General features: G+C 43.4%; 1 protein-coding gene across 1 annotated transcript; it reads right to left on the bottom strand.

Annotated features, from left to right (window-relative positions):
• Positions 1–10,189: 10,189 nt before the first annotated feature.
• Positions 10,190–24,527, bottom strand: LOC142069397 (ficolin-2-like). Its single transcript, XM_075120288.1, has 10 exons — positions 24,389–24,527; positions 22,763–22,876; positions 21,196–21,249; positions 20,897–20,932; positions 19,726–19,761; positions 18,906–18,941; positions 17,959–18,086; positions 16,564–16,693; positions 16,160–16,294; positions 10,190–10,656 (listed from the first exon to the last, which is right to left on the bottom strand). The coding sequence occupies exons 1-10, from the start codon at positions 24,468–24,470 to the stop codon at positions 10,409–10,411; spliced, it is 999 nt and encodes a 332-aa protein (XP_074976389.1). The 5' UTR covers positions 24,471–24,527; the 3' UTR covers positions 10,190–10,408.
• Positions 24,528–24,842: the final 315 nt, after the last annotated feature.

The following is a 24,842-nucleotide window of genomic DNA, read 5'->3' as shown; positions in this document are numbered from 1 at the left end:
GAGAACAAATCAACCATACAGATACCAGGAAGGAAATCCATGAACCCATCTGCCCCAGGACTTCAAAGAGCGGCTATTTAAAAATAAAAAGTGCAAAAAACCTAACCCAAAGAATAATTATAGCAAAGAAATTTTCCTTCTCCCCTCAAATGTGGGGTTGTAGCTCCAAAGTTACACAAGTGTAAGATCACAAAGGCTCCTCGGTAGTCCTGGGACACTTACACTTTTAAAGTCCAATTATCTTGGGATCCATTGGGAGTAGAAATGGACCACTGGAAAAGAGATTTCTAGATTATTAATGGGCTAAATGGTATTTGCTACTAGCCCTGGAAGTTCCTGAGAGTTCAGACTTTGAAGTTACAACACTGATATACATGAGGAAGCTACTTTAAGTCCTATTCAGAGATTCTAAAATATTAGTTATACTTTTTCTCTCCTTCTAGCTGAGTCTGTTATGGGAGTGCCATGTAAGAGAGGTCTATGTTATGTAGATAGTTAATCTAAAGAACTCTATGGATTGGCATATAGGAATCTATAGTAATGTTCATCAGTAAGGAGGCAGAATAAAGTTGTTGATATGCACTGCAAACAGCTTCCTCAGTCTAGCTTATAACATCTACATTCGAGCTGGTTGGGAATTTTCAGTGGAATGTTTTTTCAATCAAAAAATGCAGTTTTGTTGAAGCCAAAACTTTTTTTGTAGAAAAAGGTTGGTTTTGGTGAATTTCCTGTTTTGCAAAAAAAAGTGTAGAAACTGTCAATGTCCTGTTTGGATACTTTTGAAATCAAACACAAAGTTTATTTCTGCAGAAAGACTTTTCAGTGGGAAGGAAAAAGTGCAATGTAGACAAGGCCTTTAAACCTGGTTATTTGGACGTAAGGTCCCAATTGTACCCCTGACTTTACTAGATGAGACGCATCTCACTGGGCAGATCTCGTCTGCTCTTTGAAGAGGGTTAGGGACAGCTGATTGCACCATAATTTTCCTTACACTAGAACCTGCCTGCCAGTGAGGTGGGGGATCCAGGGCTGGGGAAGAGGTAAAGATCAGGACAGGTGAGCATGTATTCTCTCCACCGTGCACTAGCAGAAAGTGAATGCAACCTCAGGCTGCATTCGCTAACTGCTCCATAACATCTGTGCTGGGTGGGCGGCGTGGTTGACCTTTGATAGGCTTGTAAAATACATACATCCCTATTGTGCCATATATCCTATACAGCTGGGGTTTTAGTTACATAGTTACATACTCGGACATGGGCCACTGTGGTGGGGTGACTGCCCCACTCTGGAGGAAAAAGGGTTAAAGGAGGCCAGTGAGGCTGTGCAGACAGGCAGCCAATTAAAAAGGGCCTGTGGGCAGCTAATCAGGGCCAGGCTGGGCCCTATAAAAAGGCTGCTGAGTAGAGGTGAGATCAGTTTCTCCCTGACCACCAAGGGAAAAGGACTGGCTCCTGGTAGAGGGACTGACTTCCTGACAGCATGCAGGGTAATGGGAGCTTTGGCTGACCACTGCCAAACTGCAGGCCTAGATACACAAGCTGAGTGGGTGCTAAGGGCTATGGGGAGGTGGCCCAGGGAAGGCAGGCAGAAGAGGGGAGTGGAGGAAGGCAGCAAGTGGCTGCTGCTCAAGGGTCCCTGGGCCAGGGTCCAGAGTAGTGGGCAGGTCTGGGTCTCCCCCTTTGCTCTGCTGGAAGGGGAGTGGCCAACAAAAAGGACTGCAGTTTGCCCCTGAGGGACAGGCTAAACTTGGAACTACAGTTTCCCACTGCTGGTGGGACTGGACTGAGGACAGCCGATTACCCCAAAAGTGGGGAGAATGGAGTTGGGGGGCATGGCTGTGGAAGCAATTTGCCCAGGGGCCCCAACGAGAGTTTTCAGGGCCCCTCCCCCCACAAGAATTTTTGGTGGCACTTCGGCAGCGGGTCCTTCAGTGCTGCCAAACACACCCGGAGTGAAGGACCCGCTGCTGCTTCTACTGCTCCAAGTCGGCGGGGGTCCTTCCGCTCTTTGTCTTTGGTGAAGTGCCCCGAAGACCCCAGGCCCCCTGAATCTGTTGGGCGGCCCTGAGAGAAGGTGGAGACAACAGAGCAGACAATGGGCGAGACACCTGCTGCAGGGGTGCTCCATGGCTGCACTGAGCTAATTCCTGGAGTGACCAGCAGGAGGCGTTAGAGCGGTGAGTCAAACTGCCCTGTTACAGCCAGCTATAACCTATGAGCAATTATTGCAGATGTTGCATCATCTGGACAGCCACATGTTAGTTAATATCTAAGTTGGTTCAAGAGTTTCACCGTTCAGGAAAAATATCACTTCAGAGAACAGCCGAGAGAACTGTGTACAATGATTAAGTTTTGTTTCCATGTTACTTTAACACTTTAAAAATGAATCTCTGTATACAGGAGAGGGCAGAGGTTCTTACCTATTGTCCCAAGTGTTCTGGGGCTTCCTCTTTCCCTAAAGAAAGAGAGCCTGAAATCTTTGTTTCATGCATCAGTCACACTTTGCTCATTGTGCTAACCTTGCCCTGGTGTTGGGAAAACCAAACCCCTCCAAATCCATTTGCTAGTACTCCAGGGAGGAAGAATAATCCTGCTAATTCCAGAGCAGCATGGATTTGGCAAAAAGGCTCTAACAGCTAATAATTTGCTCAATAAGGGTGAATTCATCCATGGGCAGAAGGCTAGCAAAAGGTCTAGGCAGAGCTTGAGCCCACTAAATAAAAGCGGAAGCAGGATGTAAGTGGTGTGTAGACCCTTCGCTGACTGTGTACACAGGGTGAATGTCACCTGGGGAGGGCATGGCTAGACTGAGTCTAAATATCTAATCTCCTTTTATTTTGCCTTGATCTGACCCTGCTACCACTGTTCAAGCTAATCTCCCATTGAGTTCAAGCAGAATATTTCATGAGTGAGGGCTCTGTTAGGATTTCAAGAATAGTTCCTGTGGGTTCTATTCTGTGTAAATTTATCTGGTTGATACAGTCTGTAAGTTGCTGTTATCCTGTGGGTGGTTTGGATAGGGATTCTCAACCTTTTCCATACCTGGTGCTCAGGACACCCCTCCCATTTAGCTGGGATGTTTTTCCATTTAGTAATGTGGGATGGGTAGAGAGGTTGTAACCCCCAGGCTCAGAACCCCGGCTCTGATTGTCTGTTTCCAAAGGTGCATTACTACCAGTCTGCAGCCCAGGAGACTGAACGTGTTTTCCAGTCCCAACTGAAGATGTTGGAACTGTGCACCCCAACTCCTAGAACTCATGAAGTGTCAAACCAGGCATATCACTTTTCAGGAGGAGCCTGTTCAGGGATAGCTTGCAGTGCGTCTCACTCAGGGCCAGAGATGTACCTTTCAGTCCTACAGCTCCGGGTTCACCTTTGGGACTGGGTGGTTCTGTGGTTCCAGGGCTACCTTGGAGAATGGCAAGTTTGTCAGAACTGCTGAGTCCTGCTGTTTTCACCTCTGGGGAAAGAAATAAATGGATGATGTTTGTAAGGAGAACCTCGGGGTCTGAAATATTCTGCAAATTCCAGACTGTCGTGAACACCTTAGGTCAGAGCTCACAAGGCTTCATGGATCTTTCTCACTGTCTAAAAACAAAGTAGCCCCCTTGGTTTTAGGAATTAGCTGGATCTTTAATATCATTACAAACAGTGATACTAAAGGAATGACTTTATATAGATTAAGACATGCCACCAGTAGAGCTAACCTTAGATGTTCCAATACTTACCTGAAAGGTGTTGGTGCATCTTTAGGTGGGCAAAAGTCACAATTTTTGTGTCACAGAACTTCACACAATGTTTTCCAGTCTTTTTTGTTTTCTGTCATTTCAACCCCCCCCCATCCCCATCAATCGTGTTTTATGGGAAATCAGTGACTTGGCTACTCTTCCCTTGCAAACCTGCAAAAACACAAATTTTCAGATTTTTGATACAAAACAATTTTCACTCAAAGTAGCCCATTTTGCAGAGTCCAACAGGTGCACTGACGAATGATTTACAATTTTTACATACTTTTAACATGGTACTTTCTGAGTCACTGATTCTGTGACCTAGGGAGGTCGTCTAGTCTAACCCCCTACTCAAAGCAGGACCAATCCCCAATTTTTGCCCTAGATCTCTAAATGGCCCCCTCAAGGATTGAACTCACAACCCTGGATTTAGCAGGTCAAACCACTGAGCTATCCCTCCCCCAGAAGTGCAGGGCCTGCATTAGGGGTGGCAAGCAATATGCAATTGTCTGGGGCCCTGCGCCACTGGGGCCCCTGCAAAGCTAAGTTACATGCTTCAGCTCGGGCTTCAGCCCCGCTGCCTGGGGCTTTGGCTTCAGACAAGGCTCACAAGTGGAAAAAAAAAACAGGCTCAGGTATCACACTGAAAGGTAAGTACAATATTTATATTCCAATTGATTTATTTAGAATCATCTGGTAAAAATGAGAAAGTCGGCATTTTTTCAGTAACAGTGTGGCTGTGACATGTTTGTATTTTTTGTCTGATTTTTTGTAAGCAAGTAGCTTTTGAGAGGTGAGTCTTAAGCCCTGTCAGACCCCTGAGAGGGGTAGGGTAGTCTGGAAAGGCTGAGAACCACTGGACTAGACAGCTAGTGGAATTGCTGCTTGCTGGCCTGAGACATGGGCTTGCATTTAGCTTGGTACCTTTGTTTAGATTATTTAAAATTACACTTCTCCTCCTGAAGAAGAGCTCTGTGTAGCTCAAACTGTTTCTTTTGCCCTCAGATGGTGGTCCAATGAAGGGATTACTTCACGCAGCTCGTATCTCTAATATCCAGGGACCAATGCAGACCCAACAACACTCCAAACAACTTTTCCTCCTTTCGGCTGAGTGGCAGAACTAAATATCATGCTATGTTGTATCTGGGCTGTCTCATCCAGCACAATCCAACCATTACCATGTGCCCGACCCCTTTCAGAGTGAACAATCCTGATGGGATCAGAGAGACATATATTAGCTATTACTCTGTGTGACATTAAACATTTGTTTAATGTGATGGAAGGCAGGTGATGGGTCAGTCTGAAAAGTGTTCAATGCAATGGATTAACCTGTTTTCTGACGTCTAGCTGTTCTCACACATCCACATCATGGTGATTACTTACAAACTGAAACATTTGATATCCTTTTTTGTTTACCGTGACACTGAAATCTACGAATGAGACCATCCTGCAGCACAAATTCTACCAGCCGGTCTGCAAATCAAAGTTGGTCTTCAGTTCCTGGGTTTGTGGTTCCTGGGTCGTTAGCGAACAGCTGTAGTTTTAGAGTTAGAAAGGAACACAAGCAATGCAGTGTTTAGAGATTTTTATTATTATTTTGGAATTATATTAAGAAGGATCTTGCTAATGGTGACTTTAATTGGATCAAATCTTAAGGGCCTTATTGAGCTTCTACTAAGGCAAACTCCAGTTTTCTACCATGGGATTTTTCCCTTATTAAGGGCTGAGTAAAAACTTAGTAAAGACCTCAAGATTTGGTCATGGAAAAGGCTTTCTGTTTCACCCTTTTCACCAGCTCTTCCTTTCTCAAATAGCTGATGAAAAGGATGTCAAAATTTTGGGGCACATTTTAAACTCTTTGAAAAGATGCTCACACATATTCTGATTAACCATAGCATGCACCATGCTGACAACTTGTCCTTGAAGAACTGAGCAGCTATTCACATACAACTAAAATGAATGCAACCATCTTTTCACCTAAGGTTCTCTAATTTCCTGGCAGGTTTTCCAGAGACAGGTGGATGGTTCAGTGGATTTTTTCTATGACTGGGAGTCATACAAGAGAGGTTTTGGCAACCAGCAGATGGAATTCTGGCAGGGGAACGACAACATTCACCTGCTAACATCTCATGGTAAGAAATCACAGATGCAATTTAACATATATATATATATATAAAAAATCACCATGCCCTCCGTTTCCTTGGTAACATGGCACAGCGTGATGATGATATGGTAGCTTTATGTAGTGCTTTTCATCTGTAGATCTCAAAGTGCTTTACAAGGGAGGGTAAGTATCATTAACCCCACTTGGTGAATGGGGGTTTGAGGGAAGCAGAGATGAGGACCATATCTAAGTCCAAGTTGTGTATCCTGTCCACTGGACTATGCTGTAGTGAAACTGCTCCCAGAGTCACCACTGGCTGCTCCTGACACACACACACACCTGCAAGGAAAAGTTTCTGAGAGAGATTACACTGGAGCTCTTTGGACTCCAGTCAAGGCTAGCTCACCTTAAAGAGCATTAAGTGAACAGATCTGGAGACGTACCAGTCCTTGTTACAGTGCGTAGGACAGAATATCTGTTGAACCATCGGTGCTAAGACAGGAGCTGTAATTGTCCCTTGCTGCTTTGTCAGTGGATTGGTTCTGGCAGAGGCCATAGGGAGATGGATGCTATAGATTCTGGTCACTTAGCTGGAGCGCAGATGTTAGCTATGAGTGCTGTTTGCTAATGGACAAGAGATATAGGGGTATGCAACTAGGTTATTAAAGGCATCCCAGACTGAGCATTCAGGGATAGGCTGGTGGATGAATGATGTACTAAACCCAGATGCTGAAAAATGTTAGTGGAACACGGAATAGCTGATATTCTTCCTGTTTTTAACAGGAAGTAATAAGCTGCGCATCGACCTCATGGATTCTGAAACTGAAGTATTTTGCCAAGTACAAATCATTCCAAATTTTAGGAGAATCTGAGAACTATAAACTGATTCTAGGAGACTTTCTCAATGGCACAGCAGGTAGGTGCTTGCTGGGTTTTACTGTGATCACAGCTAAGAAGGAATAGCAAATTCAGCTGAGATGTGCTGAAGTCTGGGGCAGCCAGCAAAGTAAATTCTGCCCTGTCTGCACAATCTGAATTTAGCCACTTAGAGAGGCACATGCTCAGGTTCAGATAAAACCCCTGAAAGTTCTGTCCCAGGCCCCTATTGGGAAGATGCCACCTTATGTACCAGTGGGTTAACAAACAGGATTCCTGGGCATCCCTCACACACATTGAGAACATGCTCTGAAATCTCCGACAGCTGGCTTCATTTGGGGGCAGTGAAATGCATTGGTGAGGATTCTCCAAAATCAAGAGGAAGAGCATCTCCTCTTCTCCCAGCGGGATAGAGCAACTTCTCAGTTCTATCCCTCTGATTACCCTGTGGGGTAATGAGCACCTCCCATCTCTCTCCTTCCCAGCAGTTCTCCCATGAAGACGGAGGGAACATCATCCCTTGGAACGTGGCTCCCAGTTTCACTCATCACTGAGGACCCAGGACACTGGTACCAATCACAGAAGTGCTCTTAAATCAAACCCACAGAACAGGAAGTACATCCTGTAGTCATTGCTGTGCTAGCTTTGCCTGGGCCCAGGGTCAAACCTGAACCTGCAGTGGTGGGTTTTGGTTCTGCCAAGAGCACAGACCCAGACTGGCTTCAGGTTTCTACATTTTCCATCTAGCACCTCCTGTCACCAGCCCCAAAGCCAAATCCCGTGGCCCTTACCCAGGCCAAAGTGTCAGGTCACACTGAGATTTTGGATGAATGAGGTCTGAGTACAAAGCTCAGGAACAAGGCCTCTGTTTAGAGGGGTTTGAAAGTTTTAGCCCAGTTTTGGCTTAAAACGTGGCCCAAAAATATCCCTTGGATCTGAACCACCAAAACTTTGGGGGTAGTTTGGAACTGGACTTTGTAGCTGGACTCATATCTGTAAAGGGATGAACCAAAATCTCTGATCCAAACTGTCTGAACTTGGGGAACACTTGGATTTGAAGCCAAAGTTTGTGATTTATGCCATCCTGGTTCTGGCCCTAGCTGTAAAGCTTACGGGTAGTTTTCAGGGTCCAGATATTTGAGCATAAACCCACAGTGTAAGCAAGACCGAATGTGTCATTCTCGGAGCACTGTTATAAAAAGCTTCCTCTTCCTCCCTATTCCTGAGAGGCCTCCAGAGTGAAACAGCAGCCTCCCTGCCCTGTACTGTGAGGACTTTGGGATGCCCACAAGGGGAGTGATCAATCCCCACACTGGAAGGCCAGGCCCTGCATTTGGGAGACTGAACTACAGGGAGGGAGGCAGTGTGGGCTAGTGGATCGAGCACTCTGTTGGGACTTGGGACAACGGAGTTCTATTCCTGGTTCTGCCTCTGGTCTCCTGGGTGACCTTGCACAACTCACTTCCCCTCCCTGTGCTTCAGTTTCCCCATCCATAAAGTCAGGACAATGCAACTCTCAGAGTTATTGTATTACAACTTGGGAGACAGCTACAGCTCTTTGTTACAGGTGATGCCTTAACCTACCATAGGAACATGATGTTTTCAACCAAAGAAGGGCTGTGTGTCACAGTGGGGTCATCAAGGCCAGATTAACGCATTGGCAAACTAGGCATGTGCCTAAGGCCCAAGCGTGGTCGGAGGCCCAGTATGTTTTGTTTTTTCCCATGAGAGGCAGCCGGCTAGGCCAAATTAGAGTGAGTGGTGGTATGACCTAGTCAAAGTACTGCTCAGGTTTGGGCCAACCAAACCCTCCATCATGACTATAGATTAACCCCCTGCTTCTGGACTAAGTACTGGTTGGGGGAAGAGCGGGGGTTCCTGCTGCCAGCCCTACCTCTTTGGAGAGGAAAGAGGTCTCTTCGGAGGAAGAAAAGGATGCCCCATGCCATTGTCTGTGACTCCCTGGAAGGGAGGAGGACCCTGCCACCAGCAAGCCAAGTTGGTGGGGGCCATGTCGGGGTACGTCTAGGGCCACGGGTTGCTTTAATCCAGCCCTGGGAGTAATACCAGCGTCCTGAGGCCTGGACTGGGAGTGGGATTTTCTAGTACAGATGTAGCCTGAGGTCCTTGCAGAACTCTTCTATTTGCACCACTGCTCTTTTCCGACATGCCCCCTCCGAGGAATAGTGCTCCTGGCAGAGGTAGCTACCCTCTCTTGCACTCCCCAGTGTACCCAGACAAATTGTCGTCTCCTAGCATGATTATACATTGCCTTCCCACCTCTCTAATTCACCTACTGCACGGCCAGGCATGTTTTTAGCTCTGATGCTATTGAACTGTCTTGTATGTGCCTTTCACAGACTTTTTAAAAAAAAACATAATGGAGCCAGTGTTTGCTTTACTAACAGAGGGGAAAGTTCGCCAATGGCAGATGCGGCTTCCAAGGGCAATGATTCACTAACAGCAGAGGAAAAATTGCATGACAGTGGTAGGAGCTGTAGTAGTGCCTCTGGGAATGGAAGCAGCAGAGGACAGAACCAAAGAGGAGAAGAGAGATGACCTAGTTAGAGCTGGTTGAAATTTCTGGAATTAAGGGAATGTTTACACTGCACTAAAAGACTTTTGTGGCATGACCGCAACTGGCCTGGGTCAGCTGCTAGGTTGGACTCGGGCTGGATCCCAGGCGATGACAGCACATAAAGAGGGAGCCTCAGAGCTTCAGCCCCAGCCTGAGTGTCAACACTGCAATTTTACAGCCCTGCAGCTTAAGCCCTATGAGCCTGAGTCAGCTGACCCAGGCACCAAGACCTAGTGCTCTGGGTTTTTGTCACAGTGTAACCATACCCTAAGAGTTTTTCTAGGGAGAAATAGCTTATTTTTTTTAAAATTTTTAATCTATCACTGACATCATTCTAATGTTTTGTTTGACTGGAAAAAATTCACTATTTTTTACTGAAACTCTTTAGCATTTTTTTATATCAAAAATGTTCTCTGGATGATGCAATTTTTATTTTTTTGTGTGTGTATAGAATGCCAGGGCTTTGGTAAATGAGAACATTCAATGGCATTTTTGCTGATACATATCAGGGGGAAAGAATTGGAAAAAAATATACAAAAAATTAAAAACAAACCCAAAAAACCTTTGAAATGAAAACAACTTAGAAATTTCATTTTTTTTCCCCACAAAACTATTTTTGCCTTATTGTTACCAGCTCTAGTCCTAGTGCATTGCAGTGGCTGAATGTGTAATTTGATGTCTTCCCTTAGTGGGTGGTATACAAAGAAAATGGCCCCTTACACACAGCTAAAAGGTACTTGCTTAGCTCAGGTATTAGGGGCTTGCAGTTATTGTGCTGACAGGTGATGGGCTCTAGCCTTACTTATGACTTTGGGTCCATATGTATTTTACCATTTATTTAGTATTTTACCATTGTACCATATATTTTTTTTACCATTTATTTACTTATGACTTTGGGTCCATATGTATTTTACCATTTATTTGAGCCCATATTTCTACTTTCTGTTACATAAATGGCTGCACATCTCATTGGGTGAGCAGAAAAAAAGACGTAAAAGACAAAACATTATGGTATAAAAAGAATTCATCTGAGCACATCTCCAGCTAAATGATCAAGATGATGATAAATATGCAAGCCTGTATAAGAACTAAGTGTAATTACTATAACTGCCTCCCTGATTGGCTACACGGGCCTAAATTTCATTTCTGACACCTTGTAGGAGTACTTGTGCCCTTTGCCGGTCTTCCAGTTCACCCCATCAGCGTAGCTTTCATGGGCTCCTCTCAAGTATAATCCATTCAGGTTGGACCAATGACATTCCTTGTACCACCAGGCCCCTTTAAAGGATGTTGCACAGTTACCTGAATATAGGTCATTGTCTCGGTCTTGGGTTGTAAACGGCATGTTGTTCTGCATGGTTAATGAATCCCCTGTGGAAACAATTGTGTGTACAGTATTTACCACATGTTTTTACAGTTCAGGTCCCACGGCCCAGCCTGGCAGTTCTGCAGTGGGGTTGCTAAATTTCACCTTTCACCAGGCAATAAAAATCTCCCTGGAGTTCAGGAGCAAGACTGCATTTCTACTTCCTAGAAGGAAGATTTTCCACCAGACCATATTCTGATCTCAGTGACACCACTATAAATCAAGAGAGTAACTCATTGCAGTCAATGCACTCAATGTGCTCCTAACACTAACAGCTTACCAGAGAACGGGTTGAGGATTCAGGTCCAAGGAATCACAGAGATATAGGGCTGGAAGGGACCTCACGAAGTCACCAAGTCCAGCCCCTTATGTTGAGGGAGGATCAAGTAAACCTAGACCAACCCTGACAGGTGTTCAGCCAATCTGTTTTTAAAACCCCCATTGGTGGGCATTACACATCCTCCCTTGGAAACCTATTCCAGAGCCTTAACTATCCTCATGCTGTAGTTAAAAAGTTTTTCCTCATATCTAACCTAAGTCTCCCTTGTTGCAGATTAAGCCCACAACTTCTTATCCCACCACCAGTGGACATGGAGAAGAATCGATCATCGTCCTCTTTGTATGAGCCCTTGAGACTGTTCTCAGGTCCCCGCTCAGTCTTCATTTCTGAAGACTAAACATGCCCAGCTTTTTTTAACCATTCCTCATAAGTCAGGTTTTCTAACCTTATATCATTTTTGTTGTTCTCCTCTGGACTCTCTCCAGTTTGTCCACATATTTCCTAAAGTGCAGTATGCAAAAGTGGACACAGTACTCCAGCTGAGGCATCACCAGTGCTGAGTTGAATCGAGCAATTACCTCCAGTGTCTTACATGCAATACACGTGTAAATAGATCCCAGAATAATTCACAACAGCATCACATTGTTGTCTCATATTATTTGCGACCCACTCTAACCCTCAGATTCTTTTCAGTGGTGGTACCACCTAGCCCAGGAGATCTCAGACCCAGGGTCATGACACCTCAGGGGGCTGCAAGGTTATAACACGGCGAGCCGCAAGCTGCCAGCCTCCATCCCCAAACCCTGCTTTGCCTCCAGCAATTATAACTATTCTTAGACTTGCTGTGTGAAAAGAGTCACTCTCCCAGCGTGGTGTCATCAGCAAATTTTAAAAGAATAGTCTCCGCTCTATTAGCCCAGTCATTAATGAAAAGATTGAATAATACCAGATACAGGACTGACCCCCGCTAGACTCTACTTGATATTCCCTCGCTGTTTGACAGTGAATCACTGATAATTACGCTTTGCGTATGTTTTCAACCAGTTGTGCAACTATCTTAGAGCAATTTCATCTAGATTTCATTTCCTTAGTTTGCTTGTGAGAATGTCATGTGGGACTGTGTCAAAAGCCTTACTAAAATCAAGATGGATCACCTCTATTGCTTCCCCCTTATTCACGAGGCCAATAACCCTGACAAAAAAGTAAATCAGGTTGGTTTGGCATGATTTCTTCTTGACAAATCAATGCTGGCTCTTCCTTATAATACTATTTTCCTCTAGGTGCTTACAAATTGATTGCTTAATAATTAAAGGATAGGGCTTATGTTTGCACTTCTCCAGTCCTCTGGTATCTCATTCGCCCTCCAGGTGTTCTCAGAGATAATTACTAATGGTTCCTGGGATGAATTTTGTCAGACCCCATTGACTGGAGTACATCTAACTTATTTAAATATTCTTTAATGTGCTCTTTCCCTATTTTGGCTTTCATTCATTCCCCCTTATCGCTGATATTAATTGTGTTGAATATCTGGTCACCATTAACCTTTTTAGTGAAGATTGAACCAAAATAGGCATTAAACACCTCAACCTTCTCAATATCATCAGATAATAGCTCTCCATCCCCACGAAGCAGAGGATCTACACTTTCCTTCATCTTTCTCTTGCTCCTAATGTATTTAAAGAACCTCTTCTTACTGCCTTTTATGTCCCTTGCTAGGTCTAACTCTTTGTGACTTAACCTTTCTGATTTTGTCCCTGTGGGTGATGCTATTCTTTCGTACGCCTCCTTAGCATTTCGTCCATGTTTCCACTGATGGTAGGATCCCTTTTTGATGTCCAGGTCATTGAGGAGCTCCTGATGGAGTCCTAATTGCCTCTTCCTATTTTTCCTACCTTTCCTTCACTTTGGGATAGTTTGCAGTTGTCTCCTTAGGAAATTACCAGCTCTCCTGAACTCCTTTTCCCCCTAGATTGTCTTCCTGTGAGACCTAACCTACCAGTTCTCTGAGTTTGTTAAAGTCTGCTTTTTGAAATCCACTGCCCTTCTTCTGATGCTTTCACTCCTTCCTCTCTTTAGAGTAATAAAGCCATCATTTCATGATCAGTTTCACACAAATTGCCTTCTAACTTCAGATTCACTACCAATTCTTCCCAGTTGGTCAGAATTAAGTCTAAAATGGCTGGTCCCCCTGGTTACTTCCTCTACTTTCTGAAACAAAAAAGTTATCCCCAATATATTCCAAGAATTTACTGGAAATTTTCTGTTTTGCTGTATTACTTTTCCAACAGATGTCTGGGTAGTTATATTCCCCCATTATTATCAGGTCTGGGTTTGCCTATTTTTGCTATTTGTTCTAGAAATATCTCATCTTCCTCGTTTTTACCACTTTTATCTTTATCCAGAGACTGTCAAACGGCCTGCCTCTCACCTTGTTCAAGGCCTCAAAACAAGTGTATATATTCTTGGTGTATAATGCAACACCTTCTCCCTGCCTGTCTCTTCTGAACAAGCTACACCCCTCTATACCAATATTGCTGTAACAATTCTTATCCAACCAAGTCTCTGTGATGCCAGTTAAGTAATAAGAACATAAGAGCGGCCATACTGGGTCAGACCAAAGGTCCATCTAACTCGGTATCCTGTCTTCTGACAGTGGCCAATGCCAGATGCTCCTGAGGGAATGAACAGAACAGGTAATCATCAAGTGATCCATCCCATGTGCTCTGGCAAACAGAGGCTAGGGACACCATCCCTGCTCCTTCTGGCTAATAGGCATTGATGGACCTATCCTCTATGAACCTATCTAGTTCTTTTTTCAACCATATTATGGTCTTAGTCTTCAGAACATCTCCTGGCAATGAGTTCCACAGGTTGACTGTGCGTTGTGTGAAGAAATACTTCCTTTTGTTTGCTTTAAATCTGCTGCCTTTTAATTTCATCGGGTGACCCCTAGTTCTTGTGTTATGAGAAGGAATAAATAACATTTCCCTATTTATTTTCTCCACACCAGTCATAAGTTTATAGGCCTCTATCATATCCCGCTTTAGCTGTCTCTTTTCCAAGCTGAGACGTCCCCGTCTTTTAAATCTCTTCTCATATGGAAGCTGTTCCATGCCACTAATCATTCTTGTTGCCCTTTTCTGTATCTTTTCCAATTCCTATATATATATCTTTTTGAGATGGGATGACCACATCTGCATGCAGTATTCAAGATGTGGGTGTACCATGGATTTATATAGAGGCAATATAATATTTTCTTTCTTATTATCTATCCCTTTCCTAATGATTTCCAACATGCTGTTAGCTTTTTGAACTGCCGCTGCACATTGAGTAGAGGTTTTCAGAGAATTATCCACAGTGACTCCAAGATCTCTTTCCTGAGTGGCAACAATTTAGTCCCCATAATTTTATATGTATAGTTGGGATTATGTTTTCCAATGTGCATTACTTTGCATTTTTCAACATTGAATTTCATCTGGCATTTTGTTGCCCAGTCACCCAGTTTTGTGGTCTGCCTTTGTAACTCTTCGCAGTCTGCTTCAGATTTAACTATCTTGAGTAGTTTTGGATCATCATTTGCCACCTCATTGTTCACCTCTTTTTCTAGATCACTTATGAATATGTTGAACAGTACTTGTCCAGATACAGACATCTGGGGGACACCACTATTTACCTCTCTCCATTCTGAAAACTGAGCATTTATTCCTACCCTTTGTTTCCTATCTTTTAACCAGTTATTTATCCAGGAGAGGACTCTTATTGCATGACAGCTTACTTTGCTTAAGAGCCTTTAGTGAGGGATCTTGTCAAAGGCTTTCTGAAAATCTAAGTACACTATATCCCCATTGAAGGGGTGAACAAGATGGAGACAAAGAATTCTAGTATATTGGTGAGGCATGATTTTCCCTTTACAAAACCATGCTGACTTGTCCCCAACAAATCGTGTTCGTCTATGTGTCTGATAATACTGTTCTTTACTATAGTTTCAACAATTTGCCTAATACTGAAGTTAGGCTTACCGGCCTGTAATTGCCGGGATCACCTCTGGAGCCCTTTTTAAAAAAAAAAAAAAAATTGCATCACATTAGCTATCATCCAGTCATCTGGTACAGAAGCTGATTTAAATGATAGGTTACATACCACAATCTGCAATTTCACATTTTGAGTTCCTTCAGAACTCTTGGGTGAATGCCATCTGGTCCTGGTGACTTATTACTGTTTAATTTATCAATCTGTTCCAAAAACCTCCTCTAATGACACCTCAGTCTGGGCCATTTCCTCCAATTTATCACCTAAAAAGAATGGCTCAGGTTTGGGAATGTCCCTCATATCCTCAGCCGTGAAGACTGATGCAAAGAATTAATTTAGTTTCTCCGCAATGGCCTTATCCTCCTTGAGTTCTCCATTAGCATCTCAATTGTCCAGTGGCCCCACTGGTTGTTTAGCAGACTTCCTGCTTCTGATGTACTTAAAAAAAAATTTCCTGGTACTTTTTGAGTCTTTGGCTAGCTGTTAATAATTAATAATTTAGCTATTGAGCTAATACTTCCAGTTCTTCCTATTCATTCCCCATACTGCTTACATTTGTGTGTAGACCTCTAAGATGTTGAGCTGATATCCCACTTGTGTTGCTCCTCTTACCATACATACCCCCCAACATCTAACCCTGTGTTAAGGTGGCCCTTTTTTATTCTTAGCGGTGGGCTTTGATCACCTACCCCCTTTGAACCTAATTTAAAGCCCTCCATAACAGGTTGGCAAGTTGGTGTGGCTAAGCAATCCTGCAGTGGCCTGCAACAGACTCTGTATGCCAAAGAATGTCTCGGGCTCTAGTGTGTGTGAGTCTGGATGCATAGTTTGCACAAAATGCACATGTTCACCCACTCAGTGACTTGTACCAATCCAGGTGTGCCTACTTAGTTTAATTTAGATGTTTCTCACAGGCATTTAGGTTTAATTTAGGAAAACAACAAGGAGTGGCTGTGCTTAACTCTGCTCAGAATTCTGTCTTCCCGAGGCAGGATATCCATATTACACTTCATAGCTGGTGTCGCTAGAACATGTGTTCCTGCCAGAATAGTTCAAAAGCAGAATAACTGATTTTTTCCAAGAGAGATCACTTCCACAGATTACATCGCCTTTTGGAGCTACCACAGAATATTCTGCATCTCACTTGCTTTCCATTTTTCCATCTGCCACAAAGGGTAAAGGACGAGCTCAGAACCTACCTGCAGTGCCATTAACAAAGGGTCCAAGGATCAGCTTGTATTTCTCGGTCTCCCCTGTAATTTTGAACGATCCGAAGGTAGCAAATTGATACTTGTTGTCAAAATCTCTGAGATCGACACGAAGCTCGTTGGTTCCTTTGGAAAACAATTTGAAAGCAAAAGGTTCAGCAATTTCAATCCAGTCTGTAGCATTCCTCATTAATGTACTGTGAGCGAACCACCGCACTCAGAGGACAAATGCTACTCCAGGCATCATGACTGGAGCCAGGCCAGCTACCCTAGCACTATCGGTTTCAATAGCTTTGTGCGGCAGGGCTGTAAGGAACAGGAAGGGGTGTCTGCAGCAGAAGTGTTACCTTCTACAACTCTATACCCTGTATCTATGGCTAAAGTGATGTCTTTACCAAGGGATGTCAGCAGGTGGATATTGTCGTTCCCCAGCCAAAATTCTGACAGCCGGCTGCCAAAACCTCTCTTGTATGAATTCCAGTCACGGTAAAAATCCACGGAACCATCCACCCGTCTCTGGAACACCTGCAGGGAAACAGGAGGTTCTTAGCTGGGAAATCCCACATTGTTTTCCATCCTACGTAGAGCAGGAGACCAGAAACTCAGACTGTAAATCGTTGGATGAGATTTAACATGGTCAGATTTATTTCAGCCTCAGGTGACTATCACAGAGGGAGGCTTGTCCCAAAGGATCGTATTAAATCTTGGCAGCAACAGCACTAGGTTAAAGAATCACATGGGTCAAAATCTACAGGACTGGACTGGCAATCAGGAGGCCTGAGATCTATACCCAGTTCTGCCACTTGGGCAAATCACATCCCCTCTGCTTTCTGTCCGACCCTTTGTCTGCCTTGTCTATGGAGACTGTGAGCTGCAAAGGACAGGGGCTGTCTCTCAGTATGTGCGTTCAGCGCAGTGGGACCAGTGGTGAGCTGGAGCCGGTTTGCACCGGTTCGCTCGAACCAGTTGTTAAATTTAGAAGCCCTTTTAGAACCAGTTGTTCCACAAGAGAGAACTGGTTCTAAAAGGGCTTCTAAATTTAACTGCCCAAAAGTGGTGCCTTAGGTGCCGGCTCCATGGGTGAGTCGCAGAAGCTGGGGGGGGCAGAGAAGCTGAGTTGCGTGGCACATTCAGGGGCGGAGGCGGAGCGGAGGTGAGCTGAGCTGCGGGGAGCTGCCGGTATGTGTGTTCAGCACCCAGCGCAATGAGGCCTTCATCAGATTCTCTAGGCACGACTGGGATATAAATAAACACAATAAATTGGAAGGTTTAAATGTGATGTGTATACAGGGTTCAAACCCCTCGTCTCCTCAGCTCCCTACAATGCTCTCTCCACTCATACTCAGGGGCTGCCTGAGTGCCAGAGCAGCTGATGCATCAGGACTTTGACCACGGTAGAAGGAAGAAGGAATTCTGGTTCCAGAGCTTGGGCAGCTATGGAGGAGGCTTTGAGAGCCAGGCGGGGAATAGCCAGGAAAAGGGAAACCTGTGTCAGAGCAGTGAGAAATGTCCCCTCAGACGGGGTCTTTTAGACTCTAAAGCTCCCAGTTCCCTCCATGAAACCCATTGTGTTCACAACCAAGGTGGCTGGAGACTTTGACAGGATTACTAGGAAGTGTCTGTGTGTTTGTTCAGCTAACCATGGCGAGCTAACAGCTTCAGAGTTTCTGTCTGCATGCTTTTCTTCTAGCTGCCACCCACGGGCTAAGGGCCACCTCCCATTCTTGGGAGAAAAAACTGTTGTTCAAGGGAAAAAATATCCAATAAGCTTCCTTAGTCTCTGTTCTTACAATCCATCCTCCGCCATCTGTGTCCATGTCACACAGCACGATCATGGCTTTACAGTCGTGCGGGTAGATGGTGTACCAGCCGCTCAGGGTGTACCCTCTAACTAACAGCTCCTTGCAGTTCTTTGCTCCTGGTTGAAAGAGGAATTGAAATATGTAAATTGGTTGAATAATTCTCCTTGGAGCAGGGATTCATGGGCTGCTTTACATTGCACTGAGGGCCAGATCAATTGCAGTATCAGGTAACTCGAAAATAATCTTTGAGCCACCATCTTCTCTCCTCCCCACTGTAGTGTTTGGGAATGGGGTAGTATCCCTTTAAATAGTGTATGGTCCCTCTGTGTTCTATCTTTGGAAACCTACCACAGCAGCAGCATACGTAGCGAGCGAGGCTTTTCATGCTCTCTCTAGTTAGCAAACACAATTATTTAGACTTCACTGTGCTAGTGTGGTTCAAATTATATTTGTTTGAAAGAGGAAAAGAGACAACAACTGCCCAACCCCATCTGTTCTGTGTGAGAACAGCTCAACCTGAACAGGGGATTGGCTCAAAGTGTCTTGAAAACTCATGGAAATTGAAATGTGCACAAAGATTTGTACTGGTGGAAGTGCCCGTGCAGCCATTTTGAAATCCCTTGTGAGTCAGAAGGGCTTCTGGTTATCACGTGACTTGGGTGAGCAATCACTGCAAGGGAATATCAAATACTCACTCACATCAAACAGATTACAAGTGAACCCATTGGCTGAAATGTGTTTCCACAAAAGATTCACTAGCTAATTGCACAAATTGTTCATTTAAAAATACCCAACTCTCTGGTGAGTAAAACAGGCTGAGTTGTCATATTAATCATTTTAAACTATTTGTTCATCATTCCTGAGGGTTCAGCCATCACGGCTGTGTTCCCTGGATGGAATAAGATGATAGTTCACTGGTTATAAGAAATGCTCACCTTTCTGACACTGTATATTGTCCAGCTCTTCCTCTCCTGGAGAGGAAAAGAAACAATGGAAGTGAAACGTGAACCAGAAAACATTGTATTGTCTTTTAAATTGTGCCAACCGTGATAGCTGGGTTAGCACTGTACTAGAAAATGCACTAGACAGGTTTGTACTTGTGCAACACCAAGTGTTAATGGAATCACACCCATCTCTGATCTGCGCTTCCTGTCTGGAATAAAAAAGATGTCATTCATAATTAGCCAACACTGTTGTGTAACCCTCTCATGACGTTCCTACTTGCATGGGTAAGAATTGGTCCTTAACGGACTAAATGAATTGCTGGTCAGGAAGTAGAAGCAAGTTACACCTGCTTACACTAGCTGTGAATTTGAGTCAATATGTTGTAAAAAATCCCAAGTGGAATAAGTTAAACAGAAAAAGGGGAACTCCTTTAAACGAGCATTTAAACCAGATCCATTTCTTATACTTCATGCTCCCCACCCCCAGTATGTGAGGAGTATAAGGAGGGGTAAGAGAAAGCAGTCTTCTCCAGGATATACATCTGGATCTTCAGCTTTCACTTACATGCCAAATCTTATCTGTAATGCCAAAGATCATCTGCTTGGAGTTATGGTAGATTTTACAATACTGTACTGTTTACTTGTTTTGTAGACAGAGCTATTTCTCTCTCCAAACATTTCAACACTGACAGGAATATTGCTGAGCTCGATACTGTGGGCATGGTAACTATTCAAGAAGCAAGATTCTTAAGCCACTTAAATTAAACTGAAGTGATGTGCTCAGTATAAAGGAAAGTGCAGAGGGTCTCACCAACTGTTCCAAGGGTTCCCAATGCTCCTTTATCTCCTAAAGAAAGAAAGAACTAAGAATAAAATTCTTTTCCCTAGAGATCATCTCCATAATTTGAGCTCTCATTTCAACACCCACTTGGGGGTTATGTGCAGGCGGCTAGTTCACTCCACACAATCTGTTAAAGTAGCCTGCTAGTGGGACTTAAGCGATACATGTATCTTCTTTTGTCCTCTTCACTGGCTGAATTTCACCCTTAGGATATGTCAACACTGCAACTGGGTGCATGCTTCCTAGCTCCTACATAATGAGCGAAAATGTGTTAGCCTAGCACAGTGGTTCTCAAACTATGGGTTGAGACCCCAAAGTGGGTCGCAACCCTGTTTTAATGGGGTCACCAGGGCTGGCGTTAGACTTGCTGGGGCCTGGGGCTGAAGCCCAAGCCCCTTCAACTCGGGCTTCATCCCTGGGTGGAGGGGCTCAGGTTACAGGCCTCCCACCCTGGGTGGTGGGGCTTGGGCTTTGGCCCCCGCCAAGGGCAACAGGGCTCGGGCTGGCTCAGGTTTCAGACACCCCTCCTGGGATCGTATAGTAATTTTTGTTGTCAGAAGAAGGTCGCTGTGCAATGAAGTTTAAGAACCGCTGGCCTAGTGCGGTTTGATTCCTGGAGTAATTTCCTGTGACTGCCAAGGACCTTGTGATATGTCAGACATTATAATTAGAGCTGTTGAAATGTTTTCAGCTAATATATTATTCACCAAAAAAATACAGTTTCATGTCCGAAACAGTTCGCAAATTCAGTTCACATTTGGCAAACACGTACAGCCAAAGTAAACAAACAAAAATAAATGAGGGGAAATTTTCCCACTTACTCAAAAAGTTTTGCTTTGACATTATTAAAATGTTCAAACCTTTCATTTTGAAACAACATTTTGTTTAGTAATTTGGCTATTAAGCAAAACCAAAAAGAGATTAGAAAAACCCACCTAAAACCTTTTGGTTTGGGTAAAATGGCACTTCTTGTTCAACCTGACCCAATTTTTTTATTCAGCTTTTTCTTTCAGAGAGAAGACAGAAGGGAAAATTGAACAGTGGCATGGGGGGAAATGTGGCTCCTGGTTCTTCTATCACCGTGAACAGCATCATAAAGTGCCCTGCTCTGCAGTGAGAAGAATCATCTGAGGTATCTCACCTTTCGCTCCAGGGGGGCCAGCAGGACCTCTTTCTCCTGATTGAACAAAAAATAAGATAGTAAAGACTGATCAGAGATAGCGAGATCTTGACACTGGATCAGAACTGAAGTTCTGTTACAATAATAAACCCTTTATTGTCAAATATAGAGTGAAGGGGAGCTATGGTGGTTTTTGGAGCCCAGATATTATAGGAATTGGTGTTTTATAACTAGTTCTAATTGATATTTGATCAAAAACAAATTTCCTGTTCTTAGGTCACTTATAGGAAAACACAGTTCTCTGCCCTTTGTTACTTTACCTTTTGGGCCAGTTTGTCCTGCCTTTCCAGCGATCCCTGGAGGTCCCCGTTCTCCTGCAAACACAGAAAATTGACGGAATATTTTCCAAGGTAGCGTAAATACTGTGTATATAATCCTCACCCACCACCCCTATCTGGAATTATAATAACCCACTGGTGTCAAAATTCAACTCATGTATCTGCATCTGGCTCGTTGAGTCCCTGATCTCACATCAGGATCCACTAGCATGGACTCTTGCATGGAGGCCATTGACGTCAATGGGACAAGCACATCTTGCTGCCAGGTGAGAACCAAAGCTGGGAAACAACCATTTTCTACATGCTACCTGTGACGCATGGTTAGAAAGGGTTAAACATCCTGCAAAATAAATAACCCACAAAAGACATGTGGGGAGCTAATGTTTGTGGTTTTGTGTATTTACATATGTATAAGTAGGGTCGACAATGTAATCAACAGTCCCTGTCTGTGCTATTTTCTGATCATTCAGAAGACAAAACAACATCGTCTCAATTCAATGAATTGTAAACATGGGATAGCTCTGAATATGAGATTTGGACATTGGACTATGACCTATGAACTGAATTCTAAAGGAACTCTTTGCAACTACAAAGCTCACCATATCTGCTGTGAATCTGAACCTCAGTGAGTTGAACTCATGTTTGTATGTATATTGATCTTTTAACCATACTCTCTCTCTCTTGTTTTTTAATAGATTTTAGTTTAGTTAATAAGAATTGGCTGTAGCATGTGTTTGGGTAAGATCTGAAACATTCGTTAACCTGGGAGGTGACGTGTCCGATCCTTTGGGATTGGTAAATCTTTTCTTTTATGTGATGAAATAAAATTTACAGAAATTGCTATCATATTTAACATGGGTACCTGGATGGAGGCCTGAGGCTGGATCATTTTAAGGGATCTGTGTTGTTTGGACTTCTGAGTAACCAGTGAGGTAATAAAGAAGCTGTTTTATTCTGGCTTGGTAAATCTAAGGATTGGAATATCCACCAGCTTTTTGGGGATTGTCTGCCCCATTCTTTGCAGTTCACCCTAATTGAGTGAGCACAGCTGGCTCCCACTAGGATCCCGGTCACACTACCATTAAAAAGTCAATGGCTCAAAATAATCATCATCATTTGTTCTTCTCTAGCCCCTCTCATCCAAAGTTCTCAGAGTGCTTTACACAGGTCAACGAAATATGCCTCAGATAACCCCTGGGAGGTAAAGGACCATTATAGCCGTTATACAGAGGGGAAAATTGAGGCTAAGGGAGAGGAAGTGACTTGCCCAGGGCCACACAATGAGACAGTGACAGAGATGCAGAATGAACTAGAAGACTTGATTGCCAATCTGATGCACCAAAGAGAAAGGATAATATTTCAAAGTTTGTGTATTCTGAAGTTCCAATCCCTCACCAAAGGATATGGAAGATTTGCCCTATGAGTTGGGCAGAGTTTCCTCATATCAGGGTTGAGGGGAATCTCCAAAGTCTGAGCATATTACATAAGTAACTCCCATTTACATCAGCACCATCCATGCCTGATTCCCTTTCCGTGCCTGGGAATGTACCTCTCATTCCTGCAGCTCCTGGGTCTCCTTTGTGTCCTGCGGCACCAGGAAACCCAGGGCAGCCTTGGAGAACGGCGAGTTTATCGGAACCGCTGAGTCCCACTATCCTCACCTCTGGGGAAAGAAATGAATCTATAAATAATATGTGTTAGTTTCTCATTGTCTGAAACATTCTGCAGAAAACTAAGCAAACGAGAGCCTAGATAGTTCCTTAATTTTGTTTTCTCTATTAGTGACAAATGCAACATTTTCTTCAGGTTTATGAATTTGAGACAATGCCCTAAAATTAAAGGGTTGGGGGTGATCATTTCTCTCTGTTTCTGTTTTAAGTTTTAGTGAAAAGTTAAAAGAAAAAGACATTAAATTTAAGTGATTTTTAAAAAAACACGTGAGTTATTTTGATGTACATATTGCCCTGCCGTGTTTGCAACACAACCATTGTGGAATTGTGCCAGTTCATGAGAACCTCTTAATGACATTAACTAAAGAGAAACAAAAATTACACAGACTAGTCCGTTTTCATTGTGCAAGCAGAATGAAATGCAGAGAAAAAAAAGAAAGCTGTCATTCAGTGAATAAATTATCCAAAAGCAAATTAATTTTAAAAATAGTTAGTATTTCCTGTAGGCGTAGGATACCTGCCTCCTAATTTGGAGCATTTGGGCATAAATCAGAGGTACCAAATGATTTTTTAAATAATTATGAATGTAAGGAAATGAAACTTAAATAGCCGTACTGCTCTGAAATAATACATTAATTTATCCATAAGAGGGTAAATCCTGTATTCATTCCTTTTTCAGCAAAACACCCATTTCCTTCAAAGGGAGTTTGCTTGAATTAGGTCTGTACAAAATTGATTAAATCCTGCATAAGGACCATAGGATTTTATGGTGAACTAAAATTAACCCCCAAATGCTGCTGGATTTTCAATCCAAAATACAGCAGTGAAAGTAAGTATCATTGTACAAAGATCTCTATTGTGGATGTCTGCTATTAGATATACAGTACTAATATTTTTTAAAATGATAACCTTAACTTAGTAACCACGAGTTTTAAAAAGGCTAATCTACTATCAGAGGGTTCCGCTGAGCTTTAAAGGTCGGGTTTAGATTTCCTAGAATGTATTAAGTGGCCATTTCACAGCTTGTGGGTTGGTCACTTATTGGGTTAAAAATGCTTTGGTGTCAACATACAATGGTGATAAGAGCTTTAGATGGAGAGATTCCAGCAGCAACGGGGGGAGGTTAGAAGTTAGGAAATGAGTGTGAGGAAAAGCAGGTCAAAAAATGTCAGATTTCAGAAAATTTCATTTAAAAAAAAGATTTTCACAAAATTATTTGCAAAAACCGTGTCCTATTTTTGACCACTTCTCATCCGCGGTGGCCATTTCTGCAATACAGATGAATTTTTACAAAGTAATTTTGGTCAAAGAAGCTGTTCTTTTTATTATTTATATTCCACCATGAGCCTGAAAAGTACTTTATAGACCCGTAGGACAACAAAGATCCCTGAAGACCTTACATATTGAAGGCAGCTGAGTGTAACAGTTCCCAGTTCTCCAGGGTCCAGGTTGGCAAGAAGCATAGCATGAAATGCTGTTGTGAACAGGGATTGTCTTTCACTCACCTGGGCAGGTGTCCTGAGCCTGACAAACCGTTGCGGCTAGACAGAGTAAAGAGAGGAGGGTTTTCTGGGCAACCCTTTCCATGGCTGGTGCTGGTCTCTGCAATAGCAGCTCCACCCTCTCTTGCCACCCTCTCTTCTGCTTAGCATGTAGGGCTCTGCAAGCTTTTCATATTGAATGACCCATACAGAACTAATCCCACCTCTTAGCACCACCTTCCCATACTCCACAATCCACTGGTTCAACTGAGATTGCAACATAGACAAAGTTCACAACTGTAGCTGATCTAAATGGTCTTGTCGGATATGTTCAGTATTGGACTAACAGCCACTGCGTCATCCACACGGCAAGCGCAGTATTGTCCAGTGATGATTATTGAATGGAGCTAGTCTGAATCCTGTCTCACAAAGTTCATGAGAATGTGTCTTCTTAAAGATTAAAATAGGGTGCCAAATA

The sequence above is a fragment of the Caretta caretta genome, chromosome 16 (assembly GCF_965140235.1).
Source record: "Caretta caretta isolate rCarCar2 chromosome 16, rCarCar1.hap1, whole genome shotgun sequence".
Lineage (NCBI taxonomy): Eukaryota > Metazoa > Chordata > Testudines > Cheloniidae > Caretta > Caretta caretta.
The sequence above is the reverse complement of the archived record's forward strand: the minus strand, read 5'-3'. Positions and strand labels throughout refer to the sequence as shown.

Coding starts and splice junctions, on each gene's coding strand:
- LOC142069397 (XM_075120288.1), bottom strand. CDS start 24,470: ATGGAAAGGGTTGCCCAGAAAACCCTCCTCTCTTTACTCTGTCTAGCC. Junction 16,295..16,563: donor CCACCTGCTGACATCCCTTG/GTAAAGACATCA, acceptor TGTTTTCCAAAG/GAACCAACGAGCTTCGTGTC. Junction 10,657..16,159: donor CTTTGTTAATGGCACTGCAG/GTAGGTTCTGAG, acceptor TTGTTTCCACAG/GGGATTCATTAACCATGCAG.